Source organism: Palaemon carinicauda, chromosome 30, assembly GCF_036898095.1.
Source record: "Palaemon carinicauda isolate YSFRI2023 chromosome 30, ASM3689809v2, whole genome shotgun sequence".
Classification (NCBI taxonomy): Eukaryota; Metazoa; Arthropoda; class Malacostraca; order Decapoda; family Palaemonidae; genus Palaemon; species Palaemon carinicauda.
The window spans coordinates 86,218,738-86,238,466 of NC_090754.1; the positions used below are offsets into that span (position 1 = coordinate 86,218,738).

General features: G+C 43.8%; 1 protein-coding gene across 2 annotated transcripts in view; it reads right to left on the reverse strand.

Annotated features, from left to right (window-relative positions):
- Positions 1-6,292: 6,292 nt before the first annotated feature.
- Positions 6,293-19,729, reverse strand: part of LOC137623335 (TP53-binding protein 1-like) — a 315,782-nt gene continuing 302,345 nt past the window's right edge. For both annotated transcript variants that reach the window (XM_068354144.1, XM_068354143.1), the window contains exon 13: positions 6,293-7,828. In XM_068354144.1, the coding sequence (XP_068210245.1) occupies positions 7,602-7,828 (227 nt within the window). In that variant the 3' untranslated portion in view covers positions 6,293-7,601. The remainder of the gene's footprint in view (positions 7,829-19,729) is intronic.

Here is a 19,729-nt window from a genome sequence, read left to right on the forward strand (position 1 = left end):
TATCTGACATAACCAGTTCACGCCCTTGGCCCAATGCATCAACTGACCATGACGAAACCACCCAGCCCATCGTGCCAAGCAACCACTCTGCTGCACCCAAAGTCAAGCTGCTACTTTTCTTACAACACAACACTGCCTCCTGGTTCCTGAGGCCAGACGTACTCTTCAGGGTGGCCAAGCTAAACGACCCCTGCGCCAAAGGTGATATCATCCTGACCTCCATCCCTAAGGAGGTATTTGACAAGATCTCTCCATGGCTCGACACTCACTCCGATCAGGTATCCTACGACGACCTGCGAACCAAACTAATCAATATATACTTGCCTTCCGTCTCGGGAAGGGCACAGACGGTCCTTGATCTCAGCAATAGACCTATGGGCGACACCTCTCCTGTAGAAGCATGGGATGAACTGGTTGGATTTCTCATGCTGCCAGAGACCGACGCCAATAGACGACGACGAGTGATAAGCCTATCTCGCGAAATATTCCTACGACGCCTTCCGCAGGATGTGAGAGCCCAGCTCACCGATACTGACACCCTGCCGATGAACGACCTCATGTCAAGGGCACAGAAGTTATACGAAGCCTCCAAGGCCTCCCACCTTGGCGCATCATCCTCCTTCATCTGCTCATCCCTCGACTCCTCGGTGGCGCCCTCTGCTGCCAACGACGAAATCCTCGCCCTGATGAAGAAGAAACCTCCGCAGCCGATGCAGCAGAACCATAGACCGAACCCAACTTGGTGCTTTACCACCAGCAGTTTGGGAGCAATGCAATGAAGTACAGGCACCCCTGCAAGTTCCCGCAAAATTCTGACACCAGCCACCACCGACATCAACCGTAGCCGCAGTAGCAGAGTTTAAAAATGCAAAAAATTAGTGCAGTGAATTTTATTCAATACAGTGGAGGGTGCTTCTGTTCGGACCTGTCGTTATCCTAGCCTTAGACCTCTTTCAAGCTCCCGGACCCATGGGAGAAGTAAAGTCGATCGGCGAAAGGAAGCGAGAGGCATTAGCCTGGCGCCGAGCGTCTAGTAAGACCTGAACAGAAGTCCCCTCGAGCGTTCCTGTTGACGATTCCCAGAACGCTCGCCCTCGCCGTAGGTAAGGCGAGGTAAAAGTATTTTCTAACATCAAGCGGCCAAGCGCAAGCGACATCCTTCCATGCGTGCGACAAGCGCCAGGCAACTGAGTGTGAGGGCGAGCGCCAGGTGGCTGAGCGTGACACCGAACAACAGAGCGTTGGACATCGAGGGTTCATTAAGGCTAGCTACTAACGCTGCTGTAAGAGTTTGACACGATGTTTGTAACTTAGTGCAATTTCTTGGTTTCTCTTGTTCGATGATCGACCGTTCTAGACGCGATCGACATACAGGGTAGTTCCGAGCGTCTGAATCGTGATCGTTATTGATCTGAAAGTTACGTGGCGCCGAGCGTCAAGAAGTTGCATGGCATCAACTTTCCAGCAGTTAAACTTGATGTCGAGTGTCAAGCAGTTAATCATGACGCCGAACGCCAAGCAGTTACGAGTTGTATGAATCGTGAATGGCATTGTTCCGAGTCACGTGACGCTGAACGCCAAGCAGTTGCTTGGCGTCTGGCTTCCAACAGTAGGACTTGATGTCTACTGTACATGACCATGAGCGCGTCTAGCGTTGGAACATTGTTACGCCAGGCGCTATATTAAGAAATAAATATCAACTAGAAAGATATTACTTTCTCAGACCAAGGCCTGCTTGAACTAATTCTTGGTGTCTGTTGGAGAGCAAGAATTAAACCTCTAAAGCATTGAGGTCAGAATTCAGGACCTTAAGGAGTTGACTTCTAGGAAACAAGACATCTGTACCTCGGTTAGAGACTTGCAGGAGGAAGGGAGTGACGATCTCTTTTTTTCCATTATTTATCTTTTAGCGGAATTCTCTTAGGAGAAGTTCCTAAGATATTTCTCCCTTCAGTTGACTTTAAGAAACGTCAGGGAAACCACGAAGATTGTCTTCATTAAATAAGCCATCAAAATGGACACCTATAGTGAGAGCCAAGACTGTCTGTCTAGAATTCCAAAGGAGGTCGAAAAAGAAAAAGAGGATAGCGCAACTCGGTGCCTACTACTCCCACAAGAGAGACTGACATCAGAGGGGAGAGAGAACGAAGTAACGACTCAGACTCCTATCAGGTGCAGATTGGAGAGGGTGTCACAAACCATCCCAAAGGCACCAGTTTGGAAACCAAGGCTACTGAATGCCACCTCCCTTGTGAGAGGTAGGCCAAGAGGAGAGGGGCATATAGAAGCTGGCAACCCAGGCACAAAAAGTGCTCAGAAAGGTGACAGGACCCTGTCCTGTGGGAGAAGCACCAAGAAAACTGAAATCTTAGACAAGGAAGGCCTAGAAATCAAAGACCTCGCACCTGGCACCAACGTCTGAAGACTGACCAAGTGGACATGTGTCAGGTTAGAGCTGTCGGAGACCCAGTAAGAGAAGTCTTCCTGACCAGAGAACCTCCTGACAGTCTCATTACAAGACGGCTATGCACATGGATACCCTGGAGAAAAAGGGCTGTCTGAGAAGACCACTCCTCTCTGATAGACAAACTGGAGGTTCCAAGAGGAGATCCAAAAAGAAAGCAAACCGCTTCTTCATGGGCAGAAAGGGGCAATTCCAGGAGACAGGTCACCTCGCCTTGCCAAGGACGGCCACCACAAGGGAGACCGGAGCAAAGGTGAAAGTCTAAAGCCCTTTCTCAGTCTAGCAAACGAGTGTCTGACCCGGCGCTGTGGGGATCCTGAAAATAAGAACTATGAAAACCTGACACTGAAAACTCAGAAGGATAGTGGTGATCAAAATTACTTTGACAGACCACCACCTCAAGTCATGAAGACCTCCTGACCCAGGGTTCAACTGAGACTGGTTGGCTTCGACTGGGCGATAGCCAAAATAAGAGATTACTCAAGAAACTTGCAGAACTAGGGGGGGGGGGAAGTGGCGACTCACTGCCCTACACAAGATGTTCAGGTTACTTGGAATGAATCCTCTCATCAAGGACCACCAATGGAAAACACCCTCAGATATCAGAAGAGAACCCCTTCCCTGATCAAAGGTATCAGAACAAAAACAAACTGTCTGGAGGGTCTGAAAGGAGACCCGTCTCAACATTAAGAAGATCCCCAAACTAAGAAAAAGGATCCTCTTAACACCAAGGAAAAGGAGGGACAAGAGACTCCTTGGAATGAAGGACTACAAAAAAAAAAAAAAAAAAAAAAACCATCATCATCCTGAGACAGCTGGATCAGGAAAGCCAAGAGATAAAGGAGGGAACTCAACAGAGAGGCACTCCTAACAATGGACAAAACTAGCGCCACTGCTTGGAGCTTGGAGCTTGGAGACCCTACTTCAGAAATGACAAAATACTAGCCAGTCATCTAAAAAACCTGAGTATTCAGAATCCCGACCGGAGAAGAAAGGCCAACACAGGAGCCCAGACCTGCGAGGAAACCTGTGGTGCTGATCAGAGGTAAAACAAAGAACTTTGGCTGAAAAGACACCCAAAGTTGAGATGAATTGAGGGTAGGCACTGCTTCCCTAGATCTCCCATCTTCAGAAACTGAAGGAGCAGACAGATCTCAAGAAACAAACAAGAATTCTCAAAGAGATGTGGAAGTCCTACCAGCGGCAGGCAGGGAAATTGACAAAAAGAGCCACCAAAATTGAGGAAGGCAATTGGAAAACCCAGGGCGTTACCCATAAAAGGATTGCCCAGCCAAAACAAAGCTAAACCTCGATCCAAGGTGAAACTCTCAAACCCGTTAGTTTCTTTGGTCACTGCAACCTCACCATACTTATGAGCTAAGGATGAGGGCTATGCGGGAGCCTATAGGTCTATCTCCTGAGTCATCAGCAGCCATTGCCTGGCCCTCCTTAGTCCTAGCTTGGGTGGAGTGGGGGCTTGTGCGCTGATCATATGTATATATGGTCAGTCTCTATGGCATTGTCCTGCTTGATAGGGCAATGTCACTGTCCCTTGCCTCTGCCATTCATAAGCAGCCTATAAACCTTTAAACAGGTTTAATCACATCCTTGCTGGAGAAGGGAACCTACAAACCAACGGTGTGGGGAACCTGATACCGATCAACAGGCTCCGAGCCCCTCGCCTAACAGCATCGTTGTCTACAGACAAAAAAAATCTGCTCCTTGCACACCAAGCTAAGCCCTGACCGTTACCTGTACTAGGCCTAGCGGCTATCCCAGACCCTCTACCCTCATCTCAGTGGTCTCCGGCACTGTTACAGGCTCTAAAAGGGAATCAGTGGACAAAGAATCATCTGGCACCTACCTGTTCTGATTGCCCTTTAAGCCTAATACACCACGTCTTGGTTCGCAAGTCAGGGATTTGTCGTAGCCTTACCCGGGGTACAGTAGATGGGTACCTGATGAGGAGCTGCTAAGAAATCAATGAGGTTATTAGACATCCTAGTAAATGCAAAATCAAAATTTTCTGTCAATTTGAAAACTCTAATTGAATTTACTCTGTTTAAACAACTAAGTTCAAGAGAAATAAACATAGGCTCAAAAACAGAAGACTCTACTGGAGTAGAAACCGGTGCAGGGGAAGCCAAAAGGGAATGTCAACTGCAATTGAGGAAAATTACCAACCCTTTCAAAATGATAAAGATGAAACAATCGCTCGTTATAACTAAGTAAAAGTGGTTTCCAACAAGGAATGGCCATTGACCAAGCAAACTCTGGGGCCTGAAGCCGTAGAGTCAAACCCAAAGTACAAAATACAAGGAATTCAACACTAGGCAAAGAAATTCTTTTCCTTATGAGCCTTTTGTTATGTAAGGCTTAGAGGTTTAACAAAAGCAATCATTTACTACTGTACCAAGCACACCACCAGTACCACAGAAAGCATAACACACCTTACCTTTGCAACTTATCTGGCCCCACAGAAAGGGCAGCTCCTGGATTCTAAGGGGTGACTGCAAATTTGTTTGAGATTTCATGATGCATAAAATCTCAGCATTGTTTACCAAATTTTTCCCATATCAATGAAAATACACAATAGGATATCACATAAAAAACACTTATAAGGTAGCTGGTGTTACACAAGAACCAACAAACTCCTGAAGATTGAAGGCTCACTCTTCCTGGGCTAACAGGAAATTGGAAATTCAGCAGAGCATTCAAGCTGTTTATAGTCCAAGCCCTGTTAATAACTGCTTTTCAAGGTAAGTGGACAGCTGGTTCAGCTGGCAGTGTTACCAATGGGGGTACAGAATAGGAGGTAGCATGTGGTTAAAAAACTGGGCAGATTTTTTTAGATTCAGGTCTAGATAAATTATATTAAAGTAATGTTTATTAATTAGATAAATTATTTTAAAGTGATACCTATTAATATTAATGATTAGTTTGTTTAAATAATATGGTAATTAAATGCTACCCGAGTGAGTTTGCCCTGCAATTAGAAAATAAACTCTTTTTAACACACAAGGAGGCATGGAAGATAAAATGCAGTACCTAAAGTAGAAAGACAATACCACACTATACAGGAACTCGTAATTCAAGTACTGTATTCCAATAAAAAAAAAAAAAAATGGCATGTGAAAACAGTGTACAGAAAAATTCTGTAATTGGTAAAAAACAATCCACTTCTAAATACAAAAAACAGCCAGATGAAGACATGTTTGACTGTCCTTAAGCAATGGAACTGAATTGAAAACTTAGCTAGTCCAAAATAAAGCCCAACTTTAAAAATACTGTACTCACAAATGCCATTCTCAAAAGGTAACACATATCACAGAAAACATTATTTTATTCTTTTAACCCTTTTACCCCCAAAGGTACGTTTCACAAAACTCATCCCTTTACCCCCATGGACGTACCGGTACGCCCTTGCAAAAAACTGTTATTTAAATTTTTTTTTTTTGCATATTTTTGATAATTTTTTGAGAATCTTCAGGCATTTTCCTAGATAATGAGACCAATCACCTCTCCATGACGAAAATTAAGGCTGTTAGAGCAATTTAAAAAAATATATATATACTGCAAAATGTGCTTGAAAAAAAATATACTGCAAAATGTGCTTGAAAAAAAATTATACTGCAAAATGTGCTTGAAAAAAAAATAACCCCTGGGGGTTAAGGGTTGGAAATTTCCAAATAGCCTAGGGGTAAAACGGTTAACACTAGGTAGACGAAAATAAAAAATTTCTCTCTCCTGTCGGCTGTAATTAACTTAAATAAAAAATGCATCTCTTCAAAAGATGCAGAAGTTAAGGTTGAGTAACTTAAATTTATTTTCAGAATTTATTTTAAAAAAGTCAAGATATACATACATTGAATGCATGTTACAGATGCATTCCTTATGGCACATACTTCTCATAATTTGAACACCAATGCTGGAAAATAGGGGAAATGAATAACAATGAAATAAACTGAAAATTCTTGAAAATTCAGAAAATTTCCTTATTTGCTATAATAATCAAAGATTCTTATCTTTATGCTCTATTTACACTGTATACAACAAAAGGGACATTTCTATGGTGGAACAGAACTGCTCATTAAATATAATCCATAAAATCTCCAATTAAATAAAAACATTAATGACTTCTTTCTTCATCTTACGTCCAACCATAAAAAGTAAATAACTACTGGGTTAAATGAAAACAGCTGTTTTAGCAGTGCTTTCCAGAAAGCTTATTTGGTAAAAAGCCTTAGATTTAAGCACTATAAAAATAATAAAAAAATTCAAAATTTATTGCTGATTACAATGCCTACCCATGAACATTAATATAGCTATCAGCTATAAATAAAAAAAAAAACAATGGACAAAAATCTCTATATCTTATATACAAGAGCTCCCTAAAAATATAACATTTAGTAATAAGCTCTGCTATCCTCAGAGTGGAAAGCTTTACATATTACAATAAAACATGCATCACAATATTCATAGTGGTCTTGTACATCATAAAACATTCACGCCTAAACCTTTGCTGTATAAGATTTAACATAAACTATAGACATTACCTTGCTTGATATTACTGTAAATCTAATATGAAAGACTAGCTGAGTATTTTCACAGAACTGTAAACTTTACAGTCTTTGTACAAAGTAAAACAACAAGGTCAAGAAAAAAAATAAACTATAAAAATGAACATAAAACAAGTTCATTGGGAACAAAAAATACAATTGAACTTGTTCAATAACTTCCAACTTTTGAATGTGCAAATGTGAAGAGACTTTGCTATTCTAAATAGCAGTCAACATAAAATTATTTTTCATAAAAATCTTCACCGCAGTATAAAAATTGAAGACCAGCTTTCATGATTAATAGTATTTTTTTTTTTTTTTTACAGAATAAATACAGCAAAGGTTATGCTGTTTATACAAATAAGTAAAAGAGAAAAATTCTAAATAATATCAAGCCTTGAAAATACATTTCTTTACAAGAACTTTAGCTGCATTCACAAATTCAAGATAAATTTCATCAGTACCTCTTGAGCAGAGAGAAAATACTCAGAGATCATCTTTCCCTTTGATATTTTCCCCGACTGCTTAGGACCTAGAGAAGATAGCATGATCCCTTGCATCAAGCTGCAGTGAAGAAATTACTTTTCTTCTGTTTTACTGGGGCCAGGAGCACCATGTGACTCATGAATAAATTTAGGACTCTCACTATAACCAAGACGTTTACCAACAATCAGGGACTGAATGACCCATTCTGTTGTAACCACGGGGATATTCAGCTGCTGAGCTCTCAGAAGTTCCTTTTCTGGTATTGTTGCATCTGCAACAACCACAGTCATAGCTTTTACCAATACTCGGCTAAGGTTTCCTGCAAGATAAGAACGTACAGAGTTACTAAGTCATGTAGAATACTACAGTAAAGTTTTAGTTTATATGTATTTCTATTGAAAGATAATGTAGTCTACACACAATTTGAAGTCAAATCGGAAATCTCACACAGGACTGGACTGAATAATTTGTTCTTGAATGAGGTCGAAAGATAATGAAAATTTCTATAAAAGCTGGACAACAAAATAGGAAGAAAGCCAAGGATTGGTGATAAAAATATGAGCTGCTCACTATGGATGGGTTATCAATATAAACTTTAGCTACGGAAAAATTCCACAATCAGTGAAAAATAACAACATTTTGGGATATAGCTATCTCTGAGAATGACCAATAATGTTGTTAGGTAGCTTAAACTACAGAGTAAAATAGCTAAAATTCTTGCATTCTTAGTATTAGAATTATGGTAAATGTAATCTACATTAATATGATCACTACACAACTTGAATACAAAATAATTTCTCTATGCCATAAAAATACACCTTTATTTATACATGATAATACAATAATATTATGCCTATGAAATTAGTTATCTGTGATTATTCAGCAACTTCAAACAATTTTCTTGCTTTTCTTAATAATGCTACTCTCATGGACACATTCTCATTATATCAAATAAACCTTCACACCCTTTATTAATATTTACAACATCATCGTCAACCTCATTAGTTTGAATCTTGTTTTGTCTCACATGGTATACTGTATTAGTACAGTATGCATACAGATGACACTAAATGTATCTAAAAACAAGTTGGCAACCCATTTCCTATAAGCATGATGAAGTTCAGGGTGGACAACTGTCAAGTAAAATACTTGGAAATCACTAAAAGGTGCTAGTCTCTACTATATTAGTAGCCAGTTTACTACACTGTTCCAATTTAGTGAAGGGTATGTATCCACCTGTATGTTTCGTGTTAATTTATTTATTTGTTTGTGAGCACCTTTACACAAAAACTATGTTACCAATTTTGACCAAACATGGGTGTCATGTAGGGTATGACCCAAGGACAAATCTGTACAATTTTGGATAAAGTACACAACAGTAATGTACTTTGAAAATAATCGCAATGTTAAGTGAATGGCAAATATTTTGTGAAGTTTATTTCTTATTTGTGAACAACATTATGCAAAACTAGAGAACCAATTTCACCGAAACTTGGTGAACATGCGGGGTATGACCCAAGGACCAAGCCATTATATTTTGAAGAAAATAAAATGAAGTAAAAGTATGCAGTGGAGTTAGGAGCAAAATTAGACTAAATGCCTTTCTTATCCCTCATTCCCCGCATTCCCATTCCTATTTTTCATTCCTTCTCGCATTTCCCAAATTCATTGATTTCGCTAATTTATTTGATTTAGTGTAAATTCGGCTGAGGGAATGTGCTACCGAGAGGCCCGGACAATCTGAACGAACGCACGCACGCTACCGCCTCCTATGTCTCGTCTCTTTGTCATATTGTTTCGTCCTTCTCTCTCCCTGGTGTTTCACTCAACTGTATCCAATAATAATACAGGTAATATCCACATTTTAGTATCGTATTTATAATTAAAAACATAGCATTATTTACATTAAGATCAGCTGATCAACCCTGCCTAAACCGTTGTTAACCTTCACCTTTATTATTAAGGTACGCTACTGCCGATGCACGATATTTTATAGTTTTTAGCTCTGTGGTGCTTGATTATAAAGCCTCAACAGAGACTTAGTAAAGAAATAAAGATTTCATTTATTAGAGAGAGAGAGAGAGAGAGAGAGAGAGAGAGAGAGATTTGAAGTTTTCTGGCATCTCTCTCTCTCTCTCTCTCTCTCTCTCTCTCTCTCTCTCTCTCTCTCTCTCTCTCTCTCTCTCTCTCTCTCTCACTAAATATTCATATTCTGTTTCAGAAGCATTATTGCATTTTAGATAACTACTATTATTTAAATAGTTAATTGTGCTTTAATAAAACATTCATGTGCTTTTATTTTAAATTTTGGGTGTATTTTATCAAGCTAAGTATTTTGGGTGCTGTGATCAAATCAGTTGATATGATCCCTTATCTCGGAGAACTAGGAATGTTTACATTATTTGCCAAAAGATGGTGGTAGTGGTGGTTGTCCGAAACCTCAAAATTTGCAGGTTATCGGTACCTACACTATGGTATACAGGAAAACAATGATGCAAACAAGTTTAAAAAAGGAAAAAAAAAAACTGAATTCAATAAACTTGAAATCAAAAACCATCAAAATCAACACTGCCATTTGAACAATTAAAAAGTGTTAAAAAAATTCATCAGGAACACCATTGTCTAGGGGATAATCTCTGTTGCTTTTGTTTGCACTACTAGCTCAATAGCACTGTCATCGTCTTCCTTTTTGTCTAAATTGGTTGAAATGCTTTTGATGTATACTTAGAAATCCAAAGTAAATTAAAAATTTTTTATATTATATCATACTTTTGCTAAAAACGCACCTAAAACCAAATTCATTGCTTAGTTTACATTCCATTGCCAATCATAACGAACAAGCGGACGCATTTACACATCTGTGTATAGGTTAGAAATTCAACATAAATGAAATAAGAGATATTTTATGCTATGTTCTTAAAAATGCCGCCTAAAACAGAATATTTTTTTTTATGTTTCATTGCTAATCATTCTGAACAAACGAACTCATTTACACATGCAAGTGATAACCAATGATACTAAGAGCTTTTGGTAAAGATGTTATTATGAATAAAGAGTATATGTGATAAAATATTTATAACAAAAGTGTAGTGACAGGCTGGCCTTGAAATGGCTGTCCCCTCATTATTATTACTTGCTAAGCTACAACCCTAGTTGGAAAAGCAGGATGCTATAGGCCGAGGGGCTCCAACAGGGAAAATAACCCATCGAGGAAAGGAAAAAAGGGAAATAAAATATTTCAAGAAGAGTAACAACATTGAAATAAATATCTCCTATAAAAATACAACAACTTCAACAAAACAAGAGGAAGAGAAATAAGATAACAGTGTGTGCTCGAGTGTACCCTCAAGCAAGAGAACTCTAACCTAAGGCAGTGAATGACCAGGGTACAGAGGTTATGGCATTACCCAAGACTAGAGAACAATGGTTTGATTTTGGAGTGTCCTTCTCCTAGAAGAGCTGCTGGCCATAGCTAAAGAGTCTCTTCTACCCTTACCAAGAGGAAAGTAGCCACTGAACAATTACTGTGCAGTAGCCCCTTGAGTGAAGAAGAATTGTTTGGTAATCTGTGTTGTCAGGTGTATGAGGACAGAGAATATGTAAAGAATAGGCCAGACTATTCAGTGTGTGTAGGCAAAGGGAAAATGAACCGTAACCAGAGAGAAGGATCAAATGTAGTACTGTCTAGCCAGTCAAAAGACCCCAAACTCTTTAGCGGTTGTACAGTATCTCAACGGGTGGCTGGTGCCTTGGCCAACCTACTACCCTACTATACATGGAGTATATGATAAAAGTGCTTTTTTTAAAAGGAAATTATGGGGTTTGCCGTTTACATGGGGTCGTAATTTACACGGTATATGTTTTATTAAAGCTCAATTAACTATTCAAATAATCGTAATTTTCTAGAATGCAATAATGCTTCCGAAACAAAATCGATATACGAGAGAGAGAGAGAGAGAGAGAGAGAGAGAGAGAGAGAGAGAGAGAGAGATAAGCTGCATTTCTGTTCAAGAAAGCATAGATAACCTACTGCGCAAGAGACAAACACAAGTTGCGTCATGCTTCTAGAGTAGCAGCGTAGGCTACAGTTGTCTGAACGAAAACACCAAACATTTACAGTAAGTGCAGTTAAGCTGTACTGTAGTAATATTACTGTAATATACATTACAGTATCAGTGAATATTAGGTTACAGTACAGTATCACTAGATACTATACTTACTTTACTTTGATGGCTGCTTTTCCGGTCCCATACAGCAGGGGAACCCCACTCTCTACAGGACCTCCACAGTCGTTTTACTTTGTTCGTTCACAGTATTTATCATTTCAAATGGCGAATTGTTCATTTACTGTTACATCATCACTGTCAAAAGACTCATGAAATAAGAAAGTCTTCAGTTTCCTCTTGAAAGCCTTTATGTCTTCAATCATTCGAATGTTTCGTGGGAGCTTATCACATAGTCTCGGGGCAGCATATTTAAAGGCTCTGGAGCCCAAAGTAGACATAAATCTAGGTTCCAACAGTTTGAAGCCATCTGTAACTATTCTTGTGTCGACACGATTTGTTGGCTGTGCATTATGTAGCAATTCTCTTGGGTATTTTGGATGACCGGTTCTGGTAACTTGGTGGGTTATTGTACATATTTTAAATTTAATTCTCGCTTTAATTGGCAGCCAGTGTAAATCGATTAGTATAGGGGTGATCCTTTCTCTAGGTGGGACACCTTTCATCAGTCTTGCTCCTCTGTTTATTATGTTTTGTAATTTCTTAAGTTGAACTTTTGGTAAATCGTAGAAGATAGAGTTGCAGTAGTCAATCCTGGTAATAACACAGTTTATCACAAGTTTCTTTATAGAATTTTTGTCCAGGTACTTTTTTATAAACACAATATTTCTTAAATGATAACCAGCACTTTTTATTACATTATTTATTTGGGCATTTAGAGACAGGTTACAGTCAAGAAATAAACCTAGATCTTGAACTTGACTAGATAACGGCACCGAGTTATTATTTATGTTCATTTGAATATAGATAGGAATAACTTATACTATACAGAACAGTAAGGGGATGATGACGACTCGGTAAACTTTACCTTAGCACAATAATGTACTGTAACCTTACTGTGTCCAGTACATAGCGCACAAGTGTGCAAATGTTCTGCTCAATGTACATACGATTATAAACTGTTGTAGAAACCAAACTAAAATCACAAATTTCAAGTAATTTGTATTTTTCCTAAAATACTTACCGAGAACTACTTTCTTAGGAGTTACCTGGAATCTCCTCTCAACCGACCAGAGTTTTGTGTAGTCTGCCCTACTTCCGTTTTCTGTGGGGGACTAACCTAGGAGTAAGGAGAACGTGCCCTGAGGGTAGTCCTGAGCTAGGTCGGCGTTAGCTTGGGTCTCGCTCATCAGTAAGTTCCTAGGATGGTACAAAAGGCTCTTCAAGGGCAGAAAGGCACTCGGGGAAGGTAGGGAGGGCCATTACCCGAAAGTAGTTCTCAGTAAGTATGTTAGGAAAAATACAAATTACTTAAAATTTGTGATTTGTTCCAACACAGAGACTTACCTAGAACTACTTTCTTAGGAGACTTACACTTTAGGAGGTGGGAGTGTCTTCCTGAACTTCAGACCCAGCTAAGCGGACGTCTCGTAACATAGATGTGAACTAGGTTGTATAAAATATCGGAAAAACGAAAGGTAGGGCCAACTACACAAAGAGCTCATGTTAGTGTCTAAGTACTCACCCTTTAAAAAATTCCATGATACTGAGTCCTGTGATGAAGCTGCAGAGACGTGTCTTCTTTGATTTATATGTGTGGTTATCTCTGAGCAGGGATAGGGAAACGGGGACTAGGGTGAAAAGGAACGAACCTGTGTCTCTTGGTTTTATTATCCGCGATCGTACCTGGGGCCTCACCGTTAAATCGCTTGGAGCGTGGAGATGACTGTCCCAATAGAAAAACCGTCTAAAGATCTCCTCGAGTAATCCTTGAGATAATGGGCTGTGAAAGTCGACTGATTCGACCAGGTGCCCGCTCGAAGGATCTGGCCCACCGCCATGTTCTACTCAAAAGCTAAAGATGAGCTTAGGCCGCTAATATCATGTGGCCTAGGAGTACCTGGCAGGGGCAGTCCCTCCTCATTATAGGCCCTGACAATAACTTGTCTCAACCAAAAGGAGATGGTATTCTTCGATACCTGCTTCTTCGTAACACCCGTAGAGACGAAAAGATTTTTGATACCAGGCCGGAGGTGTGCAGTCCTCTCAAGGTACTTTCTAATGGCACGGATTCCCTGTCTTAGGAATGGCTGGCATTGAGAATCCCTCGAACTTTGGATCCCAGACTGCTGGATTCTGAGTTTTTGCCACGACAGAAGGGACGAACTTGAGGGAGATTTCTCTCCACCCTTCGAATGAGAGATGTCGTAAGACAGCCCATGGATCTCTCCTACTCTCTTAGCAGAGGCCAAGGCCAACAAGAAGACCGTCGTGAGAGTGAGATCCCTGTCTACTATATCCTTCAGAGGTTCGAAAGGGGGTCCACTTAACATTTTCAAAACCCTTGCCAAGTCCCACTGCAGCACCCTAGCGGTTTGAGGAGGGCAAGCTTGTTCAAAGCTCCTGATGAGCATAGAGATGTGTCTAGAGGTGCCCAGGTTGATGCCCTTCAGTAGGAAGACTTGGCCCAAGGCTGCATGTACCCCTTTTATAGCTGGAATTGACATGCCCACTTCGTCTCCGAAATGCACTAGAAAATCTGCGATATCTGGGACCGAAGCTTTGAGAGGCTTGATGTCCTTTGAGGTAAACCATTTCGTAAAAGTGGCCCATTTTGCTTGGTAGACCGCTGCCGAAGACCATCTCAGATAACGTGACATCTTTTCTGCAGTTCCTGTTGAATATCCCTCTTCCTCAGGAGCCGCTCGATAGTCTCCAGGCGTGAAGGCGTAGAGACTGAGGATTGTCGTGGAACCTTAGAAAGTGTGGCTGCTGAAGAAGATCTGGCCTGTCGGGTAGAGGCCACGGAGGAAGACATGCCAGGTCCCTTAGGTCCGCGAACCACTCCCTCTCCGGCCACCAGGGCGCTACCAAAGTCATCTTTAAGTTTCGGGCTGCCCTTACTCTGTTGAGCACTTGCCTGATCAATGTGAAAGGGGGAAAAGCGTACACGTCGAGGTTGTCCCATTTGTGCTGAAAGGCATCTTCTAAGGCCGCCTTTGGGTCTGGGACAGGAGAACAAAACACGGGGAGTTGTGCGTTCAGCCTGGTTGCAAAGAGATCCATCACCGGCGATCCCCATTTTTGAATGATGAGCCTGGCTACTTCTGGGAGGAGGGACCACTCTGTTCCCACTACTTGTCCCATCCTGCTGAGACCGTCGGCTAGGACGTTCTTCTTGCCTGGGATGAACCTTGCCGAAATCACTATCTGGTTCGACTCTGCCCAATCCAGGATCTCTAGAGCGAGATCGCACAACTCCTTTGACTTTAGACCTCCGTGTTTCTTTATGTACGCGACTACTGTGGTGTTGTCGCACATCAACGCCACCGTGTTTTCCCTTAGAAGTTCGATGAACTGCAGGCAAGCTTTTGGACTGCCTTCAGCTCCAGGACGCTGATGTGTAGCCCTTTCTCCTCGTCCATCCAGGTTCCTCTCACCGTCTCGTTGAGGAGAGGTGCTCCCCACCCCTCGTTGGAGGCGTCTGTGAACAGGAGCATCTCTGGAGGCTCGGTTGCGAAGGGCATCCCCTTGAGCGTATTCGACCGACACTGCCACCACTCCAGGGAGGGTATTGTGTCTGGCAGGACGGGCATTAATTTTTGGGGCGAGTCTAGTTGGTTCCAGAAACCCTTCAGGTTCCATTGGATGCTCCTGAGCCTGAGCCTCCCTTGGGGAATGAGTTTCTCTAACGACACTAGATGACCTATCAGCCTTTGCCAGTCCTTGGCTCTCCTGGGTTGTCCCGAAAGGAAAGGCAGGAGGATCCTTACTAGGTTGTTCACACGGTCCTCTGACGGAAAGGCCTTCACTAGTCGGGAGTCCAGTGTCATCCCCAAGTAGGTTATCCTGGTGGAGGGCGACAGATTCGATTTTTCTCGGTTGATCGTGATTCCCAGATCCTTGCAGAATTGAAGCAGCTTTACACCTTGCTCCCTCAAAACGCCCTCTGAGGAGGAAAGGAGCAACCAGTCGTCCAGGTACCGAATGAGGCGAATACCCCGCTCGTGAGCCCACACCGAAACTGTCGTGAAGACTCTCGTGAATACCTGAGGAGCTGTTGACAAACCGAAGCAGAGAGTCTTGAATTGCAGGATCTGGGCACCCCACTTCACCCGGAGAAACTTCCTGCTTGAGGGGTGGACCGGGATTTGAAAGTATGCGTCCTTGAGGTCTATGGTCATCATGTAGTCCCTTTCCCTCAAGGACTGCAAGACCGACTTCAGGGTGTCCATTTTGAAGTCCGTCTTGCAAACAAACTTGTTGAGGGCTGACAGGTCTATCACCAGTCTCCATCCCCCTGTCGCCTTTTCTACCAGAAAAAGTCGGCTGTAGAAGCCTGGGCCCGGATGTAGGACCTCTTCCATGGCACGTTTCTCCAACATCGTGGACACTTCTTTCTGAAGGGCTGCCCTCTTCAATGGGTCCTTGGGTGCCAGCCACTCCGTCAGGCTGGCTGGAATCAAAGGTGGAGGTTCCGTTAAGAACGGGAGTCTGTACCCTTCTTTCAGTACGGATACTGTCCAGGGCTCCGCACCGTGAGCCCTCCATGCTTGCCAAAATCATCTGAGGCATCCCCCAACCTGAGGCTTGGGCAGGAGTAGGGGGCCTCCCACTCTATCTCCTCCTGGAGGAGCGGCCTGAACGTCCTCTCCTGGACACTGAATATGCCGTCCTAAAAGAGGCAGACGCTGCTGGGGCTCCTCTACGGGGGGGGGGGGGGGGGGGGGGGGGGCCTGTGGTGGTTGAGCCCAAGAGGAAGATGGGGCGTCTCTCCTCATCAGGCTAGGAGAGGCATGAGAAGTAGAGGGTCCATCTGACGTTGACCTCTTGTAGGCGGGTCTCCTCACGGGTTAAGGTCTGGGTGTGCTCACCTCCTTCCTTTTTGAGACCTTTTCCATTAGCTCCTCCAGCTGTTTTAACGGGAACAGGGAGTCACCCCACATAGGTAGGCTCCTCAAAGCCCTTGCCTCTCTGTCCGGGATCTTCCGGGAAAGCTTGGCCAAGATAGTATCCCGTTTTCGAAATACCCAGTTAGCTGACAGGGCAAGAGACTGATAAGTCAAGAATTTCAAGGTCTTGCCCCCGAAGATGATAAGTTCCTTCAGGAGGTCTTGGTGCTCCGGGTCCGTCAAGTCGTAGGTGGCCTGCACACCTACCAGAGTAGAGGCCCACCAGTCCAACCAGGAGGCGACGTGTACCAAATCTTAGAACATTTCTTCCATCATTGCAGCCTCCGACAGCGAAAAACAAATCGGGGCTGATGTGGCTCTGTCTTCTGGGGCACCCTGGCTCAAAACTTCCAGGGAAGGCTCTATCTTGCAGGCTCCCGGTTGCTGCCCTTCTGGGACATAAAACTTACTTTGGGACCTGACTCCCTGTAGTAACTTTGAGGAGCTCTGTGACTTGGAAGCCTCGGTATTGCCCGCCACAATCTTGTCCACGTGGGCACGGCCCAGGACCAGATCTCTGGCCACAGGCAGCGCCAGGGAGGTTTTCTGCTGCACGGGGGCCTCCATCAACCGACTTAGGCTGGACCTCCAGGAGTCCTCGTCGGCTGGAACAGGTTCTTCAATTCGATGATGCCTGCGTATCAGGCCTATCACTCTGCGATATGCCAAGTCCTCGGTTGGGGAACCTTCTCTGTCGTCAGCAACACCCTCTACCTGATTCCGAGGTGCCGGGTCACCGGGCACTCCCATCGGGCGCCGCGGCTCTGGCTCAACGAGCACCTCCCTGCGGTGGTACCGGTCTGCTCCGACGGAAACCTCCGCACTAGGTCCGGGTGTCAGGACGGGAATCGCCGTGTCGGCGAGAACTACCGTCCGTAAAATATCTTAGGAGGACGAAGACGCGGTTTCTGTGGGCTGACCCGACGGAGGAAACCGTTCCTGTGAGTCCAAGGGCCGAGCCAGGTGTGCTGACCCGACCAGGCTGCCCGTCCGAAAGCATGGCTCCCCCCGCTGGGCGGGTTGAGCCGGAAGCTTCATGGTCTTACGCCTGCCAGAAGAGGCCTTCTCGCTTTGTTCCCAGCGAGGGTCATACTTGTGGCTGGTCGAGGGCCTTCGTGGCGAATAATCCCTGGACCGTCGGCTTGGAGAACGCTAAAACTCGCTCCTGCGGGGAACGAAGACCCATTCACCATCGGGGGACCTACTCTTCCTGTACTTCCTCCTCGGTGACCTGGATCGTTTCCTACTATACCTTGAGTGGGACCTTGAGCGGGACCGCCTGCTCCTGGACCTCTCCCTCCGCGCCTCCTCCTCGCTTCACCCTCTGAAGAGACCAAAGAACCGCCCTCCGAAAATCCCGACGATACTGCACAACCCGATCGACGGACGGGAGCGGAGGCCACGGAGGGTCTTCGCGACCTGTTGAGTTCCAGAGGTCGAGGGTTGTAAAAACGAGTCCGGAACCGCCGTCAGAGGAGCTGGAAAGGAGGTCGGACGCACTACGCTTGGGAACCAGGTATCTAGGCCATCTTCCATCCGTAACGTGGACCTACCTGGCGTTTTCAGGAGCTTCCACCCGAAGGGCTCCCCTACCGTCGAGTCTAATCTCTCCTGGACGCTATCAGCCGCTGAAGTACCTGAAACACAGGCCCAAGATGCGGGCGAAGAGACAGGCACAGCGTTACTCCACATGGGGTCATCGGAGGAGACGTGCCCCCCAATCACAAGGTCAGAGTCTCCAGAACCCCCAGATACAGCACTTTCAGGGCCCCCACTAGCCTGTGAAGATTCAGCAACCCCACATCATGAATATTAGACTGTTGGGGAAGAGCCATCGGCATCTTCCCCGCAATGGACTTAACTCGTCCCCTACCCTGGGTAGGGGAAGAAGAGACAGAAGCCCCGTCAGACCGTCCACCTGGCGACGGTAATGGCGAAGAGATGCTTGACTTCCTGGGAGATTGTTTAGATGATTTCTTCTTCTATGTGCTATAACGCACCTACTGGATTTCATTCCAGCTAACACACTCTGAGCTCGTATCCGTCGGTGAACACACTCTGCCTCTACAGGAAGAGCAAAGGGAATGCGGGTCCACCTCCGGCTTGGAAAGGAACGCTCCACACGACTTCCCGGCTCTGGCCCAGGACAACGGCGGGTCTGCTCCATCACAACACAACCACAAGACACAGGCACGAAGGGAATAAATAAGGAATTCACTTGGGAAACACAAGGGAAAGGAGTGAACACGCGAGAACACAAGGTAAATGCACAGGGATACCACGCGGTAACCACGTGGGACACACGAGTCGGGACACAAGGGGTCGCAAGAGAATGAGAGCGGCGTGATGGTATCACGACACGACCAGAGAACTTACTGACGAGCGAGACCCAAGCTAACGCCGACCTAGCTCAGGACTACCCTCAGGGCACGTTCTCCATACTCCTGGGTTAGTCCTCCACAGAAAACGGAAGTAGGGTAGACTACACAAAACTCTGGTCGGTTGAGAGGAGATTCCAGGTAACTCCTAAGAAAGTAGTTCGAGGTAAGTCTCTGTGTTGGAACAAACTATTAGGCAGTATTTACTGTGTTAATCATCAGCTCGGGCACCCGCTTGTGACAAGGGCCAGTAACTTTTTTGGTTAGTAGCTAGCCTACCCTAGTGTATTATTTATCTGCAAATTTTCGCTTATCGTGGCTGTCTCTGTATCCTAACTATTGCTATAATCGAGGTCTGCCTATACTGTGATAAAAAATATTTAGATAGAAAAAGAAATGAAAATTCGCTAACATTCCATTAAAGAAAGAATTTTCTGAACATTTGTATCAACAAGGATTTTGCACATTCACATTCTTTGCAATATTTTCAATACAGTATTAGGTTGGATTTGAGATTCCACTATTAGAGTGCAAATTTTCAGAAGTAAGTCTTGACTTTATTTTAGATTTAACATGTTTAATTCTAGAAAATGAAAAATATGGTTGGTTACAATAAAAACTCCAACTTGCCTTAATGTAAACAGTGGTCACTCCATGCTTAAATTGG